Raw genomic sequence first — 20689 nt, forward strand, 5'->3', positions numbered from 1 at the left:
GAATGATGGGGATGAATTAAAGATGAGTGAACTTGAAAAAGAATTGCAAAAGGATAAATGAGGAAAGAGAGATACTTTCAAGGAGCATTGCGAGGATTTTGACTAGATGGTGTAAGAAGGCTATGAAATGACTGTAGTAAATCATGGAACAAGAAGGGGTTGATTTAGAGGACCAGAGACAGGGAATGTGGGAGGTAGTGAAAAGTATGAGCTGGAGAAAAAAGATAATAAAATTTGAGAATTGTTAAGGGAAAGAGTCAGAGAAGTACAGAGCTGAAGCAGAAATCAGTCAAACAGATGGAAGTTGAAATGAAGAAAGACAAGGGTGATTAAAAATATTCTTTCATTTTTCACGAAGAAGTTTGAGATAATGGTTAAAATTTGCTCTAAATGAGATATGGTGGAAATGGGAGATGAGAAATGGAAGGATGAAAGCAAAGAGAGAGGTCACAGAAGGACCAAGTGAAGAGACGTTTGGAGGTGGAAACAAACCACTGTTACTGAGGACCTGCTGTGTCCCAGAGAGTACTGGGTTCTTCCATTTATACCCAGCACCCCGCTTATAGGGAAGAAAAAAAAAATTAAGGCTCAAGAGAGTTGGTGAATCGATAAAATTAGCCAACTAGTAAGTGTTAGAGAAAAGAATTTGAATTTACAGCAAGGAGAGGTTTCTGTGTCAAAGAAACAGCAGTAAAAGAAATATTTCCAGTGATGCATTTTAGAGACACCCACAATAAAAAGGAAAAGCTTCAAGATTGACCTTCACCTGGTAACTGATCCTGAACCAACAGATGAAGTTGGGCTCTGCGCGGTTTACGACGCGGAGGGGTTGGCAGAGCTAAATCAGGAGTGTCGGGGTGGGGGCACGTAGCTGAGGGGAAGGAAACAGTATACTGGCTGATAAATGGAGTCGAAGTGCTTCAGGGAGTGGGACCGGATTAAACACACGAGGTGAATTACAGAGAGGGCCACGGCTGAAGTGAGAGAAACAAATGGTGGGCATGCATGGGTATGAAGAAGACTGATGGAAGACTGAGCTCAGATAGGATAGGGGTGGAGATCACAAGCTCTCCTCCTGAATTAGAGTTTATTTGTGTTCTAGACATCATCTTGAGGCTTAAAGAAGAAAGCCTGTTGACAAAAATCACCTGACTCATGGAAAACTGGGAAGGGAGGAAAGAAGGAAGGAAGGAAAGGAGGAAGGAGGGAGGGAGGGACAAACAGATGGACAGAGGGAAGACAATGCACTTATGAAAAACCAAAAGGATGGTCTGTTTTCTTCACTGCAGAATTATGGCTAGTACAATACCTGTCTTAGAGTAAAAAGTCAATAAACGCGTGATCATTCCTTAGCAAAATACAGCTTTTATGTCTCTACCCTACGTCAGTCACAGTGCTAACTTGTACGAACACGGTGTTAAGCTAGACACACGTGGTCTTTGATCTCTTGAAGTTCCCAGTCTGGTGGAGAAGATGCATCAAGGAAATACACTAATTAATGGAAAATCATTAAACTATGTGATGAGTGTAATTACAAATATATCATAAGATTTAAAAGAATATACTGGGAAGGCAGAGAGGGGCCAGCTTAGACTGGGGTTCAGTCATAGTAGGGAAAGTGCTCTATTAAGACTGACCCGTAAGTAACAGGTAGCAAGGTGAAGTCTGGAGGGAGATCCCTCCAGGCAGAAGGAGGAGCCTGTGTGAAAACACTGGGGATACAAGAGCTTGAAATACTCCACGAACAGAAAAGAGTTCTTGTATAAAGTTAAAAGTAGCCTTTGATGGTCGAGAATCCCCTAGTGTTAGGAAGCATATCTTAGCTTGTTTTAAGTAATTATAAGTCTCTTCTCGTCTTTTATCTTGATGTTTTAATCTTTCTTTTGGATTTGAAACCCTGAAACTAATGGTATATTTTAAATGGCTTACCTTAACATTTTAATTGTGAAAAAGTTAAATCTTATTTACCGAACATTTTAAAGATAAAAACAGAAACAAGGAGCAGCCAAAAGAAGAGTGACTTGTCTAATTTAGGATGTGGTCACTCAAAGCACTGAGCATTCTTGGCTTTTAGTAACCTAGTGGTTTAGTATTTATGACATTAATATGTTGTTTTCACTTTTAAGCTATAGTTTTACCTTCCTTTGACTACTATGTTATGTTTAAAACAATTTAAATTGTTTTATTTTAATTTCCAACGTAACTGAGGATTCAAAGCATCTGAACATCTAAGGTTTAGACACTAATCAGGTCGACATATAACTGGCCATAAAAGTATGTAATAGTGTCTTCTTTAAAAATAAAACCAGTCATTCCTGTCTAGTATGTTTAGAGTGCAAAAGTCTCCAAAGTCAGTCAACTTAAGTCATGACAGTTCATGTTTAAAGGGAGCAGGGATTTGGAACTAAACATTAAATAAAACTGTCAAGACAACCACACAGCTCTATTAAGTTTTACCAGTACCTAGTATTCATTCCCATGTTAAACTTTAGTGACTAGATTTACAGAAAATATCGTATGTCAAAGTTTGTATAAAATTAAAAATTGGAGAAGTTAAAAAATATGGTCCAACATAAGGTACTTATAAACAGATACTTATTCAAGACAGTTTCTGCTATAATTTGCAAGGCACCCAGAAGCCTGGAGTATGGGGTTCTATGTAAATAGAAGCTACTTGTTATTCAGAGAAGAAGGTGGTGCGAAAAAAGACAGCTATTTTCTTTCTAAACACTCATTGGTGTTGAGGTAAACAAACAAACAAAAAGCACAGTGTAAGCACATCAGAGCAGAGCAACAGTCTCTAAGTGATAAAAGGTGGGGGAGAAAAAAATGTCTGTGTTCTAACATTTTAAATAGGGGGCTGGGGGTTTGAAATGAAATTGGTTCTCTGGCTTTTATACCAGATTCATCACTTCCACATTTTATCTGCTTTGTCTTGACTCCCACTTCACCATATTAGGAAGAGGAAAACATGTGCCCCCAAGATTCCTATGCCAAATAAAATTACTTTTGGAAGCACCATAGCTCACCAAATGAAGGAGAACATTGGAAAAACACTAAGTAACAAAAGGACTGAATTATCTCCACTACCGAGTGATAACTATAGGTGCACAGTAATGTAAGGAGCATGAAAAATACTGCAAACTCTAAATATAAAGTGTTGCAAAAATTTCAACTTTCACAAAAAAGCTGAAAGAAAAAAGAGAAATAAATGAAAACATTGCAAAGGAGGGGCACTGAGAAGGAAGTCCAGCTAGTCAGAAAAACATAGGTCAAAAGTGGGGGGGAGGGGGAGGTAGTGCAGTTCTTCTGATCATCCCCCTACCAGGAGGTGCTTCTAACAGCTTCAGTACAATCTCCAGGAGACAATTTCAGGCATCCTCAAGCAGACTGATTCAAGAAACAAGAAATGTGCTTTGAGACAGGAGTACTACAGAGATAATACTGAAATTTCTAACTTCAAAAAGACAGCCATGAAATCCCCAGACCTTAATTCCCAAGCTTCCTGTAGAAAAATATCAACCATCCTCAGACATAGAAGCCAGCACATTTGAAGTGACCCAGCAAAGTTTTCAGCTGGCCCTCACTGTCTCTTAAATCGTCCTTCCTCCACTTCCCTGCTGTTCTTTCCTGGCACACAAAATATAGGCCAATGAGCGGTGGATGGGTGAGGAGGATGTGAGAGAAAATTTGAGAAGAAAAAAGGGAATCAACTGAACAACGACATGAATGAGACGGAAGAGTCCAATAAAGGTAGGCAAACAACAATCACAATGGCTAAACAGAAAGGGCTTCCTTGGGCAGCAGTGAGCGCTCAGTATTTGCAGGGGTTTAGGCAGAGGCCAGGCTACCTACCACTTGTCAGAGAGGTTGTAGAGGGGACGGCCGCTTTGGGTGACCTCTAATGTCTCTTCCGATTCTGAAATGTCCAGATTCTTATTTCATAAAAGCGAAAGCAAAAGTCATAAAACCCACCGCCTTACAGTCCTTTTAAATAGGCAGCCCTGGCTGCTGCCTCCCAACCACCACTCCCACCTCTCCCTCCCACACGTGCCCACCCCGCCCCCTTTCCATTTTTCCACCTCCACGTGCGAAACGCCTCGCGGCAGTCGCCCCACAGCGGATAGGCGCCTTCCCCTGCAAAGCACCAAAACTCTGCCCCCTTGGGAGAGGCGAGGACTCCACTCCCCAACCCTGGGCGGCCAAAAAAGGAAGTCTTAAATCCAGCCTTTCCACCGCAGCCAGAGCTGGGGGTGTGGGGAGGGCAGGACGCAGAGAAAAACTTTCTTCTAAAATTTTTCTTTCAGAAAGCGGAGGGGCAGCGAGAATCCCGGTGAGTCGGGGACTGAGGAGGGTGGGAGGAGGAGAACTTCCAAATCGCTTAACGGTTGCCGGGGGGGTGATTCCGGAGATTGAGGGGGCGTGGGGTGGAGAAGCAGGCCTGGGAGCGGGGTCAGGGAGCTGCAGGGGTTCCTGGGGTCGGGGAGCTGCAGGCGCCACCCCGCCACCTGGCACACAAAGCAGCTGCCGCGCTCGGCTCTCGCCAGATACTTTGTGTTTTCCATCAGGGCCTCATGGGTAGGGGTTGTCCGTGCTCCCCGGGCCCGCGGCGCCCCCTCCCCGAGCTGGGGGCAGGCGCCTCGGGACTACGGCGATTACACGGGGGCCCCAGCTGGGCCCAGACCGGTGGCGGCTGCGGCAGCCCCGGATTTCCCCGCTTTAACTCGGGTGGCCCCAGGATATCAACAACATTAGCATAGCCCTCCCTCCCCAGCGCGCCTGCGCCGTGACCCGCGCCCCGATTGGCCCACTTCCCTACTTACCCTCCTATCTGTTTCCAGCGTGGGACCCTCTGCAGGCTCCGTACTCCAAGGGCCGTACCAAGACGAAGGGGGTGGAGAAAAGGCAACTGGGTCTCGTGTAAGTCGAGTGGTTAAGGGGTCAGGAAGAACCACCCGGAGTATTGGTCCTGCCGGAGGAACTCCCACACGGGGAGAGGCTCGTGAGGGGAGTGGGCATTACGCAGGGAGCGAGTGCCGGTATCCGGCTCATAGGCTGCGCAGGCTCCTTCCAGCCTCCTGCGGCCTCCTACGCGGTGGAAAGCCAGGGCTTCGGCGCACGCGCAGTGAGGTTCCACGTGAGCGCTTGCGTTCCTTCTCAAGCCGAGAGATGCCGCCGGATCGGAGGAGCCGAATGAGACTGGACCGACGAGCCAGAGCGAGACCAGCCCGGAAGACCCAAACGAAGCTGGACCGGAGAGCCGGAGTGGGGCCAGGCGGGCGGGCCCGAAAGTCTGCTCTTTCGTCCCAGCGGAAACCACCGGCCCCATGGCGGGCAGCGGCCGCTGCGATGGCAGTAGCGGCGGAGGAGGAGAGACGGCTCCGGCAGCGGAACCGCCTGACGCTGGAGGAGGACAAGCCGGCTGTGGAGCGGTGTCTGGAGGAGCTGGTCTTCGGCGACGTCGAGGAAGACGAGGACGCGCTGCTGCGGCGTCTGCAGGGCCCGCGGGTGAGGGAGGTCGCGGCGTGCGGACTGGGTGCCAGGTGGGCGGCGAGCCTCCGGGGCGGAGCCCGGGCGACCTGCGGCGCCCTGGAGCGCTCAGGTGGGAGAGAGCGGGGAACGGGGGAGTCGAGGGGTGCCAGGTCGAAAGTCTCCGGAGGGTGGAGGCCGCGCCTTTCTCCGCCCCCGAGGGAGCGGCTAAGCCTCGTATGCAGCAGGCGCTCAACATATTTATTTACCGAAATGTAGTTGTGAGCATCTTTTCGTGGCTCAGCCTCACAGTCTTCTCTCCAGGCTCAGTGTTTCTTCCCTTTTGGTCGTTCAGTTGCCTGCCTCAAAACCTTGCCGTGATTCAGGGGTTCTACTTGGTTTGTGGAATCAGAATTCGTGGGCACGGGCCTGGGAGTCTGTTTTAACAGTCTCTTAAAGTAGTTGACTGGCTAGCTTTTGAGAACGACTGTGTTCAACAAATATTTGTGAGCCTTCTTAGTGCCAGATTTCATTCCTGGCAATGAAATCCCTGCGTGATTGATTATAATTTTTTTGCTCCCTTTTTTCTTTCTTATACTTGGATTTTCTTCCACGATGGGGAATTCCAGGCATTGTTCTAGGCACTAGAGAAGAAACAGCAATGGATGAAAACTGAAAAAATCCCTGCCGTTTTGGAGGTTATGTTCTAATAGCAGAGGCAGAAGATAAAGTTCAAGTTTGTTAGTGAAGGGCTGAAGAGAAAAAAAAAAGGCATTTGAGAAAGGGAGATAAGTTTGTGTAGAGGTATGGCCTGTGAAATTTTTCGTAGGGTTGCCAAGCATAGCCTTACTGAGAATATTCAGTTTGGTAAGTGAATATTTACCGAAGTATCATTTGATTGCAAGACTACCTTTGGGTGCTTATGGGAGAGGTTGCAGAATTTAATTGGGAGAGAGAAATACGACTGGAAAAACGCTGAACTGTGTGACAAGTTTCCTAGTCAGGAAAAAAGCCAGTCTAAGTGAGGTGGGGTTTGTTGGGCTTATAGGCCAGTAGTGGAGCAAATAGAAATCATTTGGACATTTCTGTTGTATAGTTCTGGGAAAGGTTAAGTTGACTTCACTCAAGGTCCAGTTCTGTCAGGGGGTATTCTGTGGTCTGGATTCAGTTTTGATTGTGTAGTTTCTTAAGGAGGTAGGGGGTCAAGAACAGTTTAGAAAAGTGGAGAAGAGATATTTTAAGTATGTGAAATACGATTTAATTATGACAGTCATGTTATTTTGTATTTGATGCCAGTCTGTCTCTGGTCCCATGATTTCTGTAGTTCTGTGATTTTTCCTGTGGGCCCCCCCCCCCCCCCCCCGCGTCAGCTTACCTCTTGTTGTTCTTGTCTTACTTGGTCTTTTCTTTTCAGCAAGTTGACTTTCCCTCCTTGGCAGTTCCATCTTCCCTTCCCTGTCCAGCATGTAGTGCCGTTCTTTAATTTACTTTTCTTTTCCGTCTCCAGCATTTGCTGTGTTAGCATTGAATCCCATTGTTTCCTCAGAGGGCTATGAAAACAAAGCATGCTGCAAGCCGTATAATAACTACAAGGTGTGTGTCTGCCACCACGGGGTATGAGAAACTCAGTGCTTGTGGGCATTTTGTCTTCCCTAGGTTCAAGTACGGGAAGACTCAGGTGACTCAGAAGTGGAGAATGAAGCAAAAGATGATTTTCCACCTCAAAAGAAGCCAGTTTGGCTGGATGAAGAAGATGAAGACGAGGAGATGTAGGTTGCCTAAGTTTTTTCTTGGAATCTCTCCGGATACTTTAAAAGTGATTTTGTAGTTTTAAGAAAATTCTTTTTTTGAATATATGATTATGTGAAGATTTGAAGAATACTGGAAAAGTTATTCATAGTCCCAACCATTGTTGCCATGTTGGCATACATCTCTCTCTTACGCTGTATAGAAAAGCTGTGAGCACAGTGTCTGGGGTCAGACGTGAGTTTGCCACCTAATTTGGCTAGTTCCTACACCCTGGGCAAGTTTAGAACCTACCTTTTCTTGTTTGTAAGATGGAAATACAGTAGCTATATCAAGGATCTCAAGATGAAATGAAATAGTATATGTAGACCTCTTAACACAGTGTCTGAAATTGAGAAAAGGCTAAAAAAAAAAAGTTAGCCAGCCTGCACAGTGTGTACTTTAATAGAGGAGAATGTATTGTATTGCAAGCGTCTTATTTTTCTTTTTAGTAAATTGGTATTGAGGATCTTCATGCATAAACTTTTTCCCACTTTTTAAATTATTTAAGAAAGTTTCTTTGAGGTAGAGTTACTCAAAGAGCAATTTTAAGGTTCTTGGTAAAGACGGCCAGGCTGAACCTGAGGTTTTACCAGTTTACCTTCCCAAGGAAAGGTATCTGTTCACTTTATTTTGTTGTTTGCTCAAAATATGAAAGGCAACAAGTTTTATGTTGAATCTTTAAAAGTCATTTAAAGCATGCTGTTCTGTTTTTTATAGGATTGACATGATGAACAATCGTTTTCGGAAAGATATGATGAAAAATGCTACTGAAAGTAAACTTTCAAAAGACGAGCTACAAAAGAGACTTAAAGAAGAGTAAGTGTCCTTTTCCATTTGTTTTAACAAGAGGTATTTGTAACCAGTAGCTTATTTTGATTTGCTCAATCTTTGGCCGTAACAGCTTCTTGGGTAGTCAGGTTTCCACTGAAACATTAAGTGCATTTGGAAACATGATTACATTTTAGTATTGGGAAGGATGTATAAAAAATTTTTGGGAAAAAACTTGTAATCCCACCATCCAAATATAATCAATAACACTTTTTTACTTACTTGTTCATTGGCATTTGGTAAACCATCTCTATTCCACAACTTCTAGGCTCTTTTAGTTGAACAGAGCTGGGAAATACATATTTCAAAATAATGATTTTATATTGATACTTTTAATTCAGACTTACAAATCTTTAAAATTATTTTAAATTATTTTTATTTTTGTTTGTATTGAGAATATTTTTTATATTTCTTGCATTTTTAAAGAAGGTTCGTTGAGGTATAGTTTACATACAGTGAAATTCACCCTTTTGAAGTATCAGTCAGTGAGTTTTGTTCAGCACATACAGTCATGTAAGCACCAGGACAGTTAACACACGGGATCAAGACATAGAACATTGCCTTCACCCAAAATGTTTTCTTATACCCTGTGGTAGTCAGCCCTTCTCATCTTCTAACCCCTTTAGCCCCTGACAACAACTGATGTGTTTTCCGTTCTTACAGATTTGCCTTTTCCAGAATGCTATTTAAATACAATAATATAATATGTAGTCTTTTGAATCTGTTGAACCCATTTAGTGCACTTATTATTTCAGATATCTTCTAGCTTTAGGAAATCTTTCCAACTAGATCTTTTGTTTTGTTTAGTTCTTATTTTCCTTTTATTATTTCTTATGTTCGTACTTCCTTTGAGTATTTGTATTAGCTATTTTAAAGTCCTTGTGTGCTAATTCTGTAAGGTCTGTCACTTCTGTGTTTCTATTGGCTGCTTTTTCTTCTGGTTATGGCTCATGTTTTTCCACTTCTCTGCATATCTAGTAATTTTGATTGGATTCTGGGCAGCGTGAATGTTGTTCAGTGTTGATTTTGTTTTTTGCTTTTGGTGTTGAACTTTGTCTTGGCAGGCAGTTAATTGATTCAGAGATCAGTTTGATCTTTTCAAGATTTATTTTTAGCTTTCTTCTAGAGTAGCATTTATTTTAGGTTGGTTTAACCCCATTATTAGGGTATGACCTTTCTGGGATCTCTTCTGAATGCCCTGAGTGTTCAGTAAGGACCTTCCTTCTGACAGGTTGAACTCAAGTGTCTGAGGTTAGATTCTGTGCAACTTACAGCTCCCTAGTAGTTCTTCACTTGATCTCATGGAATTTCATCCCGTAAGAGTGCAGCTTAGTATTCTGCAGAAGTGTCCGTGGACCCCTATACAGATTTCTGGAGCTCTTTCTCTCTGCAGTTGACTGTCCCTCAAATTCCTGTTGTCTCACCCTCTTTCAAGTCTGATCTTTTTCTCCTTTGTTTCTGTCAGGGTCTTATAAAATTGCCTTGGGTTGGGGAGTGTTATAGCTCAGTGGTGGAGCACATGCTTACCGTGCACGAGGTCTTGGGTTCAATTCCCAGTACCTTGAGGGGTGCTTGGAACTCCTTGAGGGGAAAGTCCCAGTGATGGCAGGGCTCACCTTATTTCCTTTCTTTTATGAATCATAGTCCTGTGTTGCCTGTTGTCCAGTTTCTGAGAATAGTTTCGTATATTTTGTTCAGCTTTCTAGTTAGTTACAGCTAGTGGTCTTAGTTTGGTGGACTTGTCTGTATTTCTGTGTTAAACAGTGAAAATGACTGTTGGCGCTCTTCCATAGGCCAGCCCTGTGGAACCTAACTGTCATACTTCTCCTGAAGGTTACTTTTTCTGGGGTGAAATGCTCCCACATATTCAAAGGATATATGGTGAAGTTCTGTGTCTTTTACTCATCTAGTCATTTTCTTTCAGACATGTTGTAGTGTTCTGTTGTGTACTCTGTGTGCTATAGCACTGATGTATAATTACAAAGAGGTTTCTTTACAGTGCCAAGATCTGGTGTGTTGATATACACAAATAAGGCAGGTATATAACTAGATGTAAATAATTAACAACAAATATGTATGCAGGGCTAGTTTCAATGGTTAGAAGTTCATGACAGGGAATTTGGAACTACCTTGTGTGAGTAACTTTTCTGTTCTCAAAGATAATAACTTTTTTGAAAGAGATTCTGTACATACTTTTGAGGGTGATCTGTCCTGTACTCTTTAAATGTATCAAGCTCTCTGAAAATACAGTGGTTACTACAAAAAAAAAATTTTTTTTTAATGTCTTTGCTTAGATTCCAGCATGCCATGGGGGGTGTACCTGCCTGGGCAGAGACCAATAAACGGAAAACATCTTCAGATGGTGAGTGTTGACACTTTTAAGTTGGTAAATAGATCCTTATTCCTGTTCTGTTGTGAATTTGAGCTTTCTTACGAGGCTCATTGATACCTAGTGTTTGAAATATGTCTTTTTTTTTTTTTTAATGTCTGGTTTTATAGTCTACCATTCATTTGTGGGAAGCCCTTTCACAATACTGTAAGGCTTTTAATACCATATTATCCACTGTAAAGACAATAATGGATGAATTTTATGATTTTTTTTTCTTAACAGAACTATGTTGCATTATGGCATAGGATTAAGTAAAAATGAATAGTAGTAGTATTTCTTGATTCAGAGCCCCTTCTGAAGACATACATGGCAGCTAATGTAGCTGTCCTCTAGGAAATGGAATGTCTTTCAAAGGAGTATATGTCACGTCAGACCAAGATGATTACTCACTTTATAAAAACCTGTCTTTAAACTCTAGATTTTAAGTTTGTCTTATTCCAAAACTGTTTTCTGCTTTTTAGATCTTTGACTTTAGATATTTTAAATATGGATGATTTGGCCAAGATCTGATTTGAGTGCTTGGAGTTACAAATTTTAGACTTGGAATTGACCTTGAGATTCTTGAGGAACTCTAGAGTATATCTTCCCATGTAATGAAGGAGCTCCTTTCTTAGCACCGTTGATACCTGATGAACTTCTGTTTGATTTCCACCATTACCTCTCCCTCCTTTATCCCTACCACTGTCAGTCCTCATGGTGTTCAAGTACAGGAAGCCCTTACGAGGAGCCAGTTGTTTTATAGAATTCTGTTAGAAAACTCAATTTGTTATTAGGTAGAACTTTACTTTCTGGTTTCTAACCAGATACTTTTAGAGGTTGAGGGACTCTTCGTGCTGTGGCCTGACACTGCAAGAACCTCTTCTGCAACATCTGTCACATGATAATTTAGCTTCTGCGTAAATATTTCAAATAATATTGTACTCTTTATTGAAGTATCTCTTCCCCTTCTCCTCTTTACTTTAAGAACTAATTGTTCTAATTTTTTTTTTTACTGTTTTGAAATTTAATCTCCCTACATTCTGTAGTCCTACCTTTTGAAGAGGTATAATCTTACCTCTCTTTCATATAAACTGTTTGTTATTTGAGAAATGTCTTTCCAAGTTCATTTTTTAGTATATTAATAATTTCTTGTTTTTTAACCTGTTTTTACTTGACACAATTTTCAAACCTTGGTCACCAATTTGCTCTCCTAGATGAAATATAATTTTATTATTCATTTTAGAATACTGCATTCATAGAACAACAATATTTTAGATCTGTTTAATTAAAGATAGGTTTATGCTTGTTGTTGAAGCAGAAAACCTTAGATCCCAGGATAATTTTTTTTTTCTGTGAGTAACCATAAAATTGGAGTGGTGGGAGGATGATGCTCTGTGTCAGGGACCCAGGTTCACAAAGGTTCTGCCCTCTTCAGGCTGGGTTGTCCACAGTTGCCCGAGATGTGACTACAGGAGAAGACAGAGGGGCTCACCAAGGGAGGTCTTCACTGGCCTGTCCTGGTGGTGGTGCATGATAGTTTCACCTGCGTTTATTGGCCAGAACTCAGTCACGAGGCCACACTAACTGCATGGAATACCAAGAAATATAGTTTGTCTTTGTGCCCAGGAGAAAAAGGAAATGGATTAGGTCAACAGTGAGCCAGTCTGTTACTATCTGGGATATCAAGTCTAATACCTAATTTTATTTATTTTTAGGGGGAGGTAATTAGGTTTATTTCTTTTTAGAGGAGGGGCTGGGGGTTGAACCCAGGACCTTGTGCATGCTAAGCATGCACTCTGCGACTTGAGCTACACCCTTCCCCTCAAGTCTAATACCTTAATCGTACAGATGAGGGGAGTCAGGTTCAAAAAACTCGAAGCGACTTGTCCAGGGTGTACTTACAGCAGGGTGGTGACTACCACCCCGCTTCACAGTTAACTCCAACATGTTGGTATTTTTACCTATAAATACTACACTGAGTATCTTTAAAAAGAGAAGTACTTCCCCTTTAAACATAATTATAATGCTTTCGTCATACACTGTCAGAAATCAGTAGTAATTTCTTAATATTGTGGATTGTTTTAGTGTTGCTGTTTTGTTAATTTAATCCTCCCTCCAATCCCGCCTCAGTCTTTTTAGTTTGCATTGTATTCTGCTTGGTCTTTATCGTGCTCTTTGAAGTTTTGGAAATTCTTGTCCATTATGTCTTCAAATATTGTTTTTGTTTTTTCTTTCCTTCTGAGATACCAGTTACACATATGTTAAATTTAAAAAAATATGTATATCCTGTGTTCTTTTCTGTATTAGCTATCTTTTTGCTTTCTGTACTTCAGTCTGGATATTTTTTTTTTGGATCCTTTTTTCAGACCATTAATTTACACTTCAGGTAATTTTGATATCCTGTTAAAAACATCCAACTGGTGTTAAGCTTAATTACTGTATTTTCAGTTCTAAAGTATCCATTTGGTGCTTTTTTTAAATAGTCTAGTTCTCTGGCTCAGTTCTGAGTCTTGTCTCTAATTATCTTGAATATGTTAAACAAAAATTTTAAACATAAAATTATTTTTTATTATTTTTCCTTCCAAATTTATTAAGATATAATTGACATACAGCACTGTATTATAAGTTTAAGGTGTATAGCATGATGATGACTTATATATATCATGAAGTGATTCCCACAATAAGTTCTTTGAACATCTGTCATCTCACATACATACGAAATTAAAGAAATAGAAAAAAAAATTTTTCCTCGTGATGAGAAGTCTTAGGATTTACTGTCTTAACAACTTTCATATATAATGTACAGCAGTTATACTTACCATGTTGTACATTATATTCCTAGTAATTATTTATCCTATAACTGGAAGTTGTACCTTTTGACTGCCTTCATGCAGTTCCCCCTCACTTTACCCCCTAGCCTCTGGTAACCACAAGTCTGATCTCTTTTTCTATGAATTTTAAACATAATCTTTTTAAAGATCTTTGTGTCTGGTAATTCCATTATCTAGATCTTCTATGAAAATTGTGTATTTTCCCTTAAGTTTTAGGTCAGGTTATCTTACCCTGTCATTATTGACCTGGTTATATTTCATTGGAGAAAAATACTGCTGATTAATTAGAGGTCTAGGACAGTGATGTCTTTGGCCAGAGGATTTGTGTGTTTGTTTATGGGTAGGTGGCCAAGGAGCACTAGCAATCCCTGAGCATCTTATTCTAGTGAGGGAGTGTGAGGATTCATAGTTGGGTTTCAGCTGCTGGGAGATTTTCTCATAATTCTTTGATTTCACCTTTAATTTTATGTTACCCTTTTGTGGCAACAATCCAAAGCCTAGTGGTTTGCCAGACCCTTTACAGACCTTAGAGGGCTTTTGATGCTAGTTTTTGCCTCCTTAACACTACAGGTGTTTTAAAACCTCTGCTTAGCGTCTCAGCTTTCTTTATTGGAACCATCAGTCGTCTCCAGGGGAAAAGCAGCCCTGTTACCTCTCGTTGGAGTTCAGATACACGGTTTGCTGACTTTGAGCTCTCAGTCAGCTAGAAGTTCTAGTTCTTTTCCATGTGAATTGTTAAGCTAGATCTGCTGTTCACCCTGTTGCCAATTTTGCCACACTTTTAAATTAAATGCTTTTTAAATTAAATGCTGACTCTTATTACAACTTTATTTCGTTTCATGTTGTTTTAGTCACCATCTGTGAATGTGCATCTTTGGTTCCAGAGTTAGGCTTTGATTTTAACCATATATATTGAGGTCTTTGTCATCATTTCCTCTCCTTCAGATTTCTTTTGCTGTTTTACTTTTACCAATTGCAGATGAAATAAAATGATTAAGGTTGGGAGACTCGGAGGGGAGGTGAAGTTTTAGTTACAGATGTTTGGTGTAGGTAATGGCCATCTCATTGATTCTAAAGATCAGCCTGTGGATTTGTTTGACTTAGATGAAAGTGAAGAGGATGAAGATGATTTGTTGCAAAGGACTGGGAATTTCCTATCCACATCAGCCACTCTTCCTAAAGGCATCTTAAAGGTGAGAGTCAGTGAAATTGGACCTCTCTAGCTAACTAACTTTGAAATCCAATATGCTTCCCAGTTACAAATGTGTTGACTCCCTTTTTCTGGGGAATTAAATGTGCTTGCTGTCATTTTTGCCTTGGTAAATATTTATGTTAGGTTTTTTCCTTTTGCAGAAGTGATGGGTAAGGTTAAATTATGTCCTCAGGAATCTTGGGAATCTGATTTGATTTTTCCTTTTGCATTTCTTGTCCTTTCTGTTAGTACCAGCCTAGTTCCTACTGCTGTCATCTCTCACCCAGTGCACTGCAGCTGTGTGACTAAACTCTCCATTTCCAAACTGGTCTTTCTACAGTAACCTGAGGGGTCTTTGAAAAATAAAACATCATGTTGTGTCACTTTTCACTGCTCTTTGAAAATTTGTGAATTCTGTACTCTAGTCTACACTTCCTTTCACACGATCTGGCTTCTGCCTCATCCCTTTCCTCATTCCTTACTCAGGCCACACAGGCCTTCTTTCTGTTTCTTGTACATGCCGACCCCTTTTTCCCTCTGAACTTTTCCTCTTGCTCATTCTTCTGCTTGTCTGTTCTTCAAACACTGCCAGTGGCCAACTCATTCTTACCTTTCTGCTCAGATGACACCTGGAAACGTCTTTCCTGGCCATCCTATCTAAAGTGGCCTACTAGTTACTTTCTACTTCATCACTGTCTCTCTTGTTTATTGTGGTAACCAAGTGCCTACTCAGCACTTGCTTTGATATAATATCAATGACTAGATTTCTCTCTGACATAGGTATTTTTCCTCATTATAAAATGGTGGCATGTGTATTGGTGGAGATAGGACCCTATTATAGTAAACTGTTAGAGTTATTTTGCTCATCCTATGAAGATAACTCGCTTAATTCCATATAGGGTGAATTCACCCCTGTTAAAAATGCAGTCACCATTTGTAAATTGACTACATGTCAATAAAAAATAAGAATTAGAGTGAGCTAAAAAAGAAAATAATAATCACCATAAAATTTAACTTTGGTGGTTTCCAACAAAACACACATAAGTTTTTTTATATTAGTGAATTTTTAATGCAGAGGGGAAGACATGTAAAAACAGAAAAATAACTGAAAATAGTCCAAATGATGCATGAACTCATCACTACTTTAAACTGGCAACCATGTACCCTGAGAGAAGAACACAAGGAATTGCCAACCGTAGAACTGTGGGGATGCCTACCCAGTGCCTCTTACCTCTGTACCATGAATGCACAGATGCCAGAGTAGGAGTTTTAAATAAAATTTCTCTGGGCATAAAAGTCTCCTAACCCGAATGGATGTATGGTGGGGAAGTAACTATATTGTAACTATATTCTGGTGTTCTAAGGCCTTAATGATTTAATCCCTTTCTTTGAAAGATGGTCAAAATGGATTCTTTTATAGCAGAATGACTTGCTGGTTGGTAGCAGAGCTGTGGTCTTCTGGTTACCATTGCAGTGCACTTTGTTCTGCATTGCAAACTACTTTATAATGTTTTTTCTTCATGCTTTAAAGAAAATAATATTAACCCGTTTGAATTGATAAAATTCCAGTTTTATTTTTCTGTAGATGAAGAACTGCCAACACGCTAACGCTGAACGTCCTACCACTGCTCGGGTCTCGTCTGTGCAGTTCCATCCCTGTGCACAGGTTGTGATGGTCGCTGGACTAGATAACGCTGTATCACTCTTTCAGGTGGGCATTTTTAAATGAAGACTTGTAGTGAGAAGTGTTTAGTCAGCATACAGGGTTTATGGAAGTAACCAAAAGAAACATTTTGTACTTCCTTATAGGTTGATGGAAAAACAAATCCTAAAATTCAGAGCATCTATTTGGAAAAGTTTCCAATCTTTAAGGCTTGTTTCAGTGCTAATGGAGAAGAGGTTTTAGCCACGAGCACTCACAGCAAAGTTCTTTATGTCTATGATATGCTGGCTGGAAAGCTAATTCCTGTGCATCAAGTAAGAGGTAAGGTTTCTATTGAACACGTAGCTGAGTCCTCACCTGTCCCCACCCTCCAGCCCACAGCTGAGTTCATTTAACAGTACTTACAACCACTTTTTTTTCCCTCCCCATAGAATTCTTAAAAATAAGTTTCTTTGGTTGTAGTATTTGGAAAATATTCTGTTATTGATATAATATGGTTGAATGAAAACAGTGAACTGACTTTTTTTTTTAAACATTTATTTTGGTGGGGGTGATTAGGTTTATTTATTTACTCATTTTTATGGCGGTCCTGGGGATTGAACCCAGGACCTTGTAATTGTGCCTGCTAAGCACATACTCTACCACTGAGCTATATCCTTCCCCTTGAACTGACTTTTTATTAAGCTCTTAGGAGAAAACCATAATTTGAAGATAAATATTCTCCTAGACCAGAAAAGCAGTTGCAAATACTTGGCTGTAAATTAGCAAATTGCTACACCAGAAAGAGCATGAGCCTGGGAGTTAGAAGACCTGGGTTCTAATCATTTCACTTTTCTCATCTTCAGGAAATTTGGAAACCTCCAGTTCTATGTTTGTTCTAATAGAATTTTGGTTTACATTTAAAGGAAGTAAAGCACTGCTTTTGGAGGTTGTAACATGTTTTAAAGAATGAGCTACTTAAAAAAAACCTTTTTTTATCAGATGAAAATTTATCTTTCCCTTGTGTTCTCCTACCGCTTTTACCACAAAATATAGAGACACCTTCATGAATCCTTTGGGAAGCAGAGTCACTGTAATGAAGTTGGTTGGGTTAACATTATAAATCAGGGCGCTGGCGTCGGCATGGGCTGCGGCTCCCTGGCAGTGTCCCTGTTGAACTGCACATGTGTGGGGCGGTAAAGGACAGGACTTGCTCTGTACAGCCTTTGTTCTACTAGTGGTTTAAGTGAGTAAGGCCAAGTTTAGAAACATTTATGCTGTTTATTTTCAGTGTTTGTGGTCTTTTCTTTCCTGTGTTCCTGACACTTTTAGTGATCCTTTTGAAGTAGGTTCTTAATTTATCTATTTATGCTTTAAACTAGTGCTTTTCAAACATGAATGTGCATATAAATCACCTGGGGCTCTTGTTAAGGTGCAGGTTTTGATTCCGTTGTTCTGAGGGGGGCCTGATTCTGCGTTTCTAACAAGCTCTCGGATGGTGCTGATGCTGCTGAGCCACGGACCTCCCTTTGAGTTTACTACCTTAAACCATCTCATTTTGAAACAGAAGACAACATGTAGTAGTTATCATTCTTAAATATTATTCCACTAATCAAGAGGAATGGGCTTTGGTCCTTCCTGCATTGCATCTTCCTGGGAAAAGCAGACCAGAGATGGCTGAAATCTGGTAGTTACCGGTGTCCACTGTGGATTCACGAATGTGCAGGGGTGTGTATTTGACCACCAGCTTCTTCTAAGACATGGCAGTTATCTTTCCCTTCTAATATTTTTTCTTTTCTTCCCTCAATAAGCATAACTTGGTAATAATGATGATGATAATAATAGTAATGATAAATCAAATGTATTTCTTTTTTGGTGATACGTTATTGAATATAATCGCAGTTTCTTGTTATAAAACACTAATTCAAGAAATTAAGGACAGCAGAACAAGGGGGGAAAGTTGCTGACAAGTTAGGATATACAAGCCTTATATGTATGCAAACTCTTGGCTGTCATAAATGCAAATCTGAAAAATGAAGAGTATAGAGTTGATGCATTCTGAAGAATTGTAAACTGATGATTCGTTCCATTAACCTGTCAGAGTTCATAAAGTGGGGTTCATGGACTCTTTAAAATTCAAGGGTCTGTGAAGTTGGATAAGAAAAACATTACATCTTTGTTTTCACTAACCTCTAACTGAAATTTAGCATTTGCTTCAGTTATGAAAGTTTTAAACAACTGTTGGTTTGAGAACGGGATCAGAACACTTCACCAGACTGGTACCCAGAAAGGTTAAGGAGCACAAATTACCAGTTCAAACTCCAGAAGCGGTGTCTGTTCCCTCATTTAGAAAGACAGTTCTCAAGAGAGCTCTCTTGTTCTGGGTAAACATAAAGAATTTGATGGTTGGGGAATAAAGTTTTTGGTCAGGCAGCCATTATGATTTCTAGGCATTTTGGTATGGTCATCACTGAGCTTCAGCTTTCTTTCTGTAAAGTCGAGGGTCATAAATATTAAAAGAGAATTTTTGAGAGCTCCTAAGCTAAGCACCTGCCCCATGGTAAATATTCCACCATGGGTAACTACTGTCATTGTTAAGAACAGCGTATAATCTATCTGATGATAGTCAGTCCGCTTCCCATCCTGTGGAATTTGACTCTATTTTAATTAAATTGGCCATTCTTTTTCTTATCAGTTGCTCAGCTGTTGACCTAAAAATCTCATTTCCTAATCTATAAAAACATTTGTATCTGACATCTTTAAAATTCTGTCTCTTGTTTCTCAAGGCCATATTGTAAATTTTATCTTACTTCTATTTTGAAGGGTCCAGCATTTATAAAAAGCACTTATAATATTGATATTAGCATTTATTATCACTATTTTTTGTGAGGTTAAAAGCAAAATGCTATATACACATAACTAGTAAAATACACTGCAAGCTTTGGATGAAAATATGGGTATCTTTCTTATTTTTCCAATTAATTGCTAAAGCAACTACCTGTCCTTATTTGTTGGAAGTCTGGTATTTCCTTCTTGAAGACAACTCCCTCTCCTGAATTGCCCAAAAACAACGGGCTTACTCAGGCCAAAAGGACAAGGTCTTTCACTGAAGGCAGAGAGCAGTGGACTGTGTGATGAGTCCTCTGGCATTTTGCCTCTGTTGCTGCCACACTGGTTCTGTGTTCACACTGGTCCTGCACAATGTGAGGGATCTTTGTTTACTGTTGTCCTTACGGTATCTGTGCCGTCTGCAGTCCTCCAGGACCATGGTGGTGCCCAGCTGTAGGCTCCAAGGTGAACACTTAGTTCTGTCTCGTGTTCCCACTGCCTGGTGCTGTGCCATTAGGATTAGGTCTGGAGGGGTTTGCAGCTGTAACCTCGCACTGTGCTGGATGAGCCTCCTTTCCCTGCTTCATCATGCATGATCCTTTCCTTACAGTTGGAGTTGTTTCTGTATACTGCAGTCACTACGTAATATGTGCCCCAAATTTGGGATGAATATTTCCCTTAGTAGGAATAGAATCACTATGAAGAGGATTGGTCATCCTGCAGAAGTAACGCCAGTAATTGGAAATACATGTCTGGATTGATTCCAATCAAGAAACCTAGGGTGTAGGCTCTGGAGGGGGGGCTAGCATGGGAGGCCCAGTTTTGCAGTGCTGTGAACCATCTAAAGACTGTTAGAGGCACAGAGTATGTCTGTGGGACCTTTAACCATCACTTTCCTTTGGGGGAGGGGAACAAGTGTTCATCACTGAATTTTTCTAAATTTTCTTTTTTCTGATTAATATTTTAACTTAGAAACTTAAAATTTTTTAATCCATTATTTTTGACTGGGCCTTACATTCACATTGTATAAAGAACCCAGTGCGTACATGGGATAGTGAAAATTCTCTTCTGCTGTCACCTTGACTACCTACTTCCCTTCCCTGGAAGTGTAGCCACTTACAGCCTTTGTTTATGTATCCTTTCTATCAGGCAACTCTTTAATAAGTAAGTTGGCTCTATAAGCGTTAGAAGGAGTCTCCTGCATAGTCAGTATGAACCTTTTAGGCATAAAAAAAAAAAGTCCTTTCATAAGTAAGTAAATTGACTGTGGTCTACATACTTAGCTCGTGTGATTTGGTTACATGAGTCACGTTTTGAGAAGCTAATCAACTCTTGAATACACTGACACGTGGTTTTGTTTTGTTTTTTCTTTTTGGATCCACAGAATTAAGAATTAGAGTCCCATTCATCATGGGATGTTTAGTAGGTGGCCAGCAGCTAATTTCTGCATATTATCATGTTTTAGCTGTCTGTATTGGCAGTGTATTTCCCTTCTGGTAATGAATGTTGTGACAGAGAAGTATAATTTATCCTTTTAGTTAATTACAGGTATTACTGTTTACATTTGGAAAATTAGTCAATAAGTTTTCTGTTTGGAGAGCTGGATCTCTGGCCTGCAATTAAAATGGTGAATGTTAAGCAAGACGAAGAACAGAAGGTTGCTAAGCATTTTGTGGTGACCTTATGTTTGGGTCATACTTGATGATGCATGGGGTCAGATCTATTCAGAGTCTGAGCCTAGG

General features: G+C 40.5%; 1 protein-coding gene across 3 annotated transcripts in view; it reads left to right on the plus strand.

The window, feature by feature from the left end:
* Window positions 1-3693: 3693 nt before the first annotated feature.
* UTP18 (UTP18 small subunit processome component) overlaps window positions 3694-20689 on the plus strand; it is a 37648-nt gene continuing 20652 nt past the window's right edge. The window contains exons 1-8 of one of the 3 annotated variants that reach the window (XM_031469601.2): window positions 3694-3753; window positions 4308-4333; window positions 7126-7238; window positions 7975-8073; window positions 10380-10447; window positions 14389-14477; window positions 16062-16187; window positions 16286-16460. In XM_031469601.2, the coding sequence (XP_031325461.2) occupies window positions 3726-3753; window positions 4308-4333; window positions 7126-7238; window positions 7975-8073; window positions 10380-10447; window positions 14389-14477; window positions 16062-16187; window positions 16286-16460 (724 nt within the window). In that variant the 5' untranslated portion in view covers window positions 3694-3725. Of the gene's footprint in view, window positions 3754-4115; window positions 4334-4841; window positions 5509-7125; window positions 7239-7974; window positions 8074-10379; window positions 10448-14388; window positions 14478-16061; window positions 16188-16285; window positions 16461-20689 lie in introns of those variants that run through there. The other 2 variants (XM_064496102.1, XM_064496103.1) reach the window with 2 other exon arrangements.

The sequence above is a fragment of the Camelus dromedarius genome, chromosome 16 (genome assembly GCF_036321535.1).
Source record: "Camelus dromedarius isolate mCamDro1 chromosome 16, mCamDro1.pat, whole genome shotgun sequence".
In the NCBI taxonomy this organism is placed as follows: Eukaryota; Metazoa; Chordata; class Mammalia; order Artiodactyla; family Camelidae; genus Camelus; species Camelus dromedarius.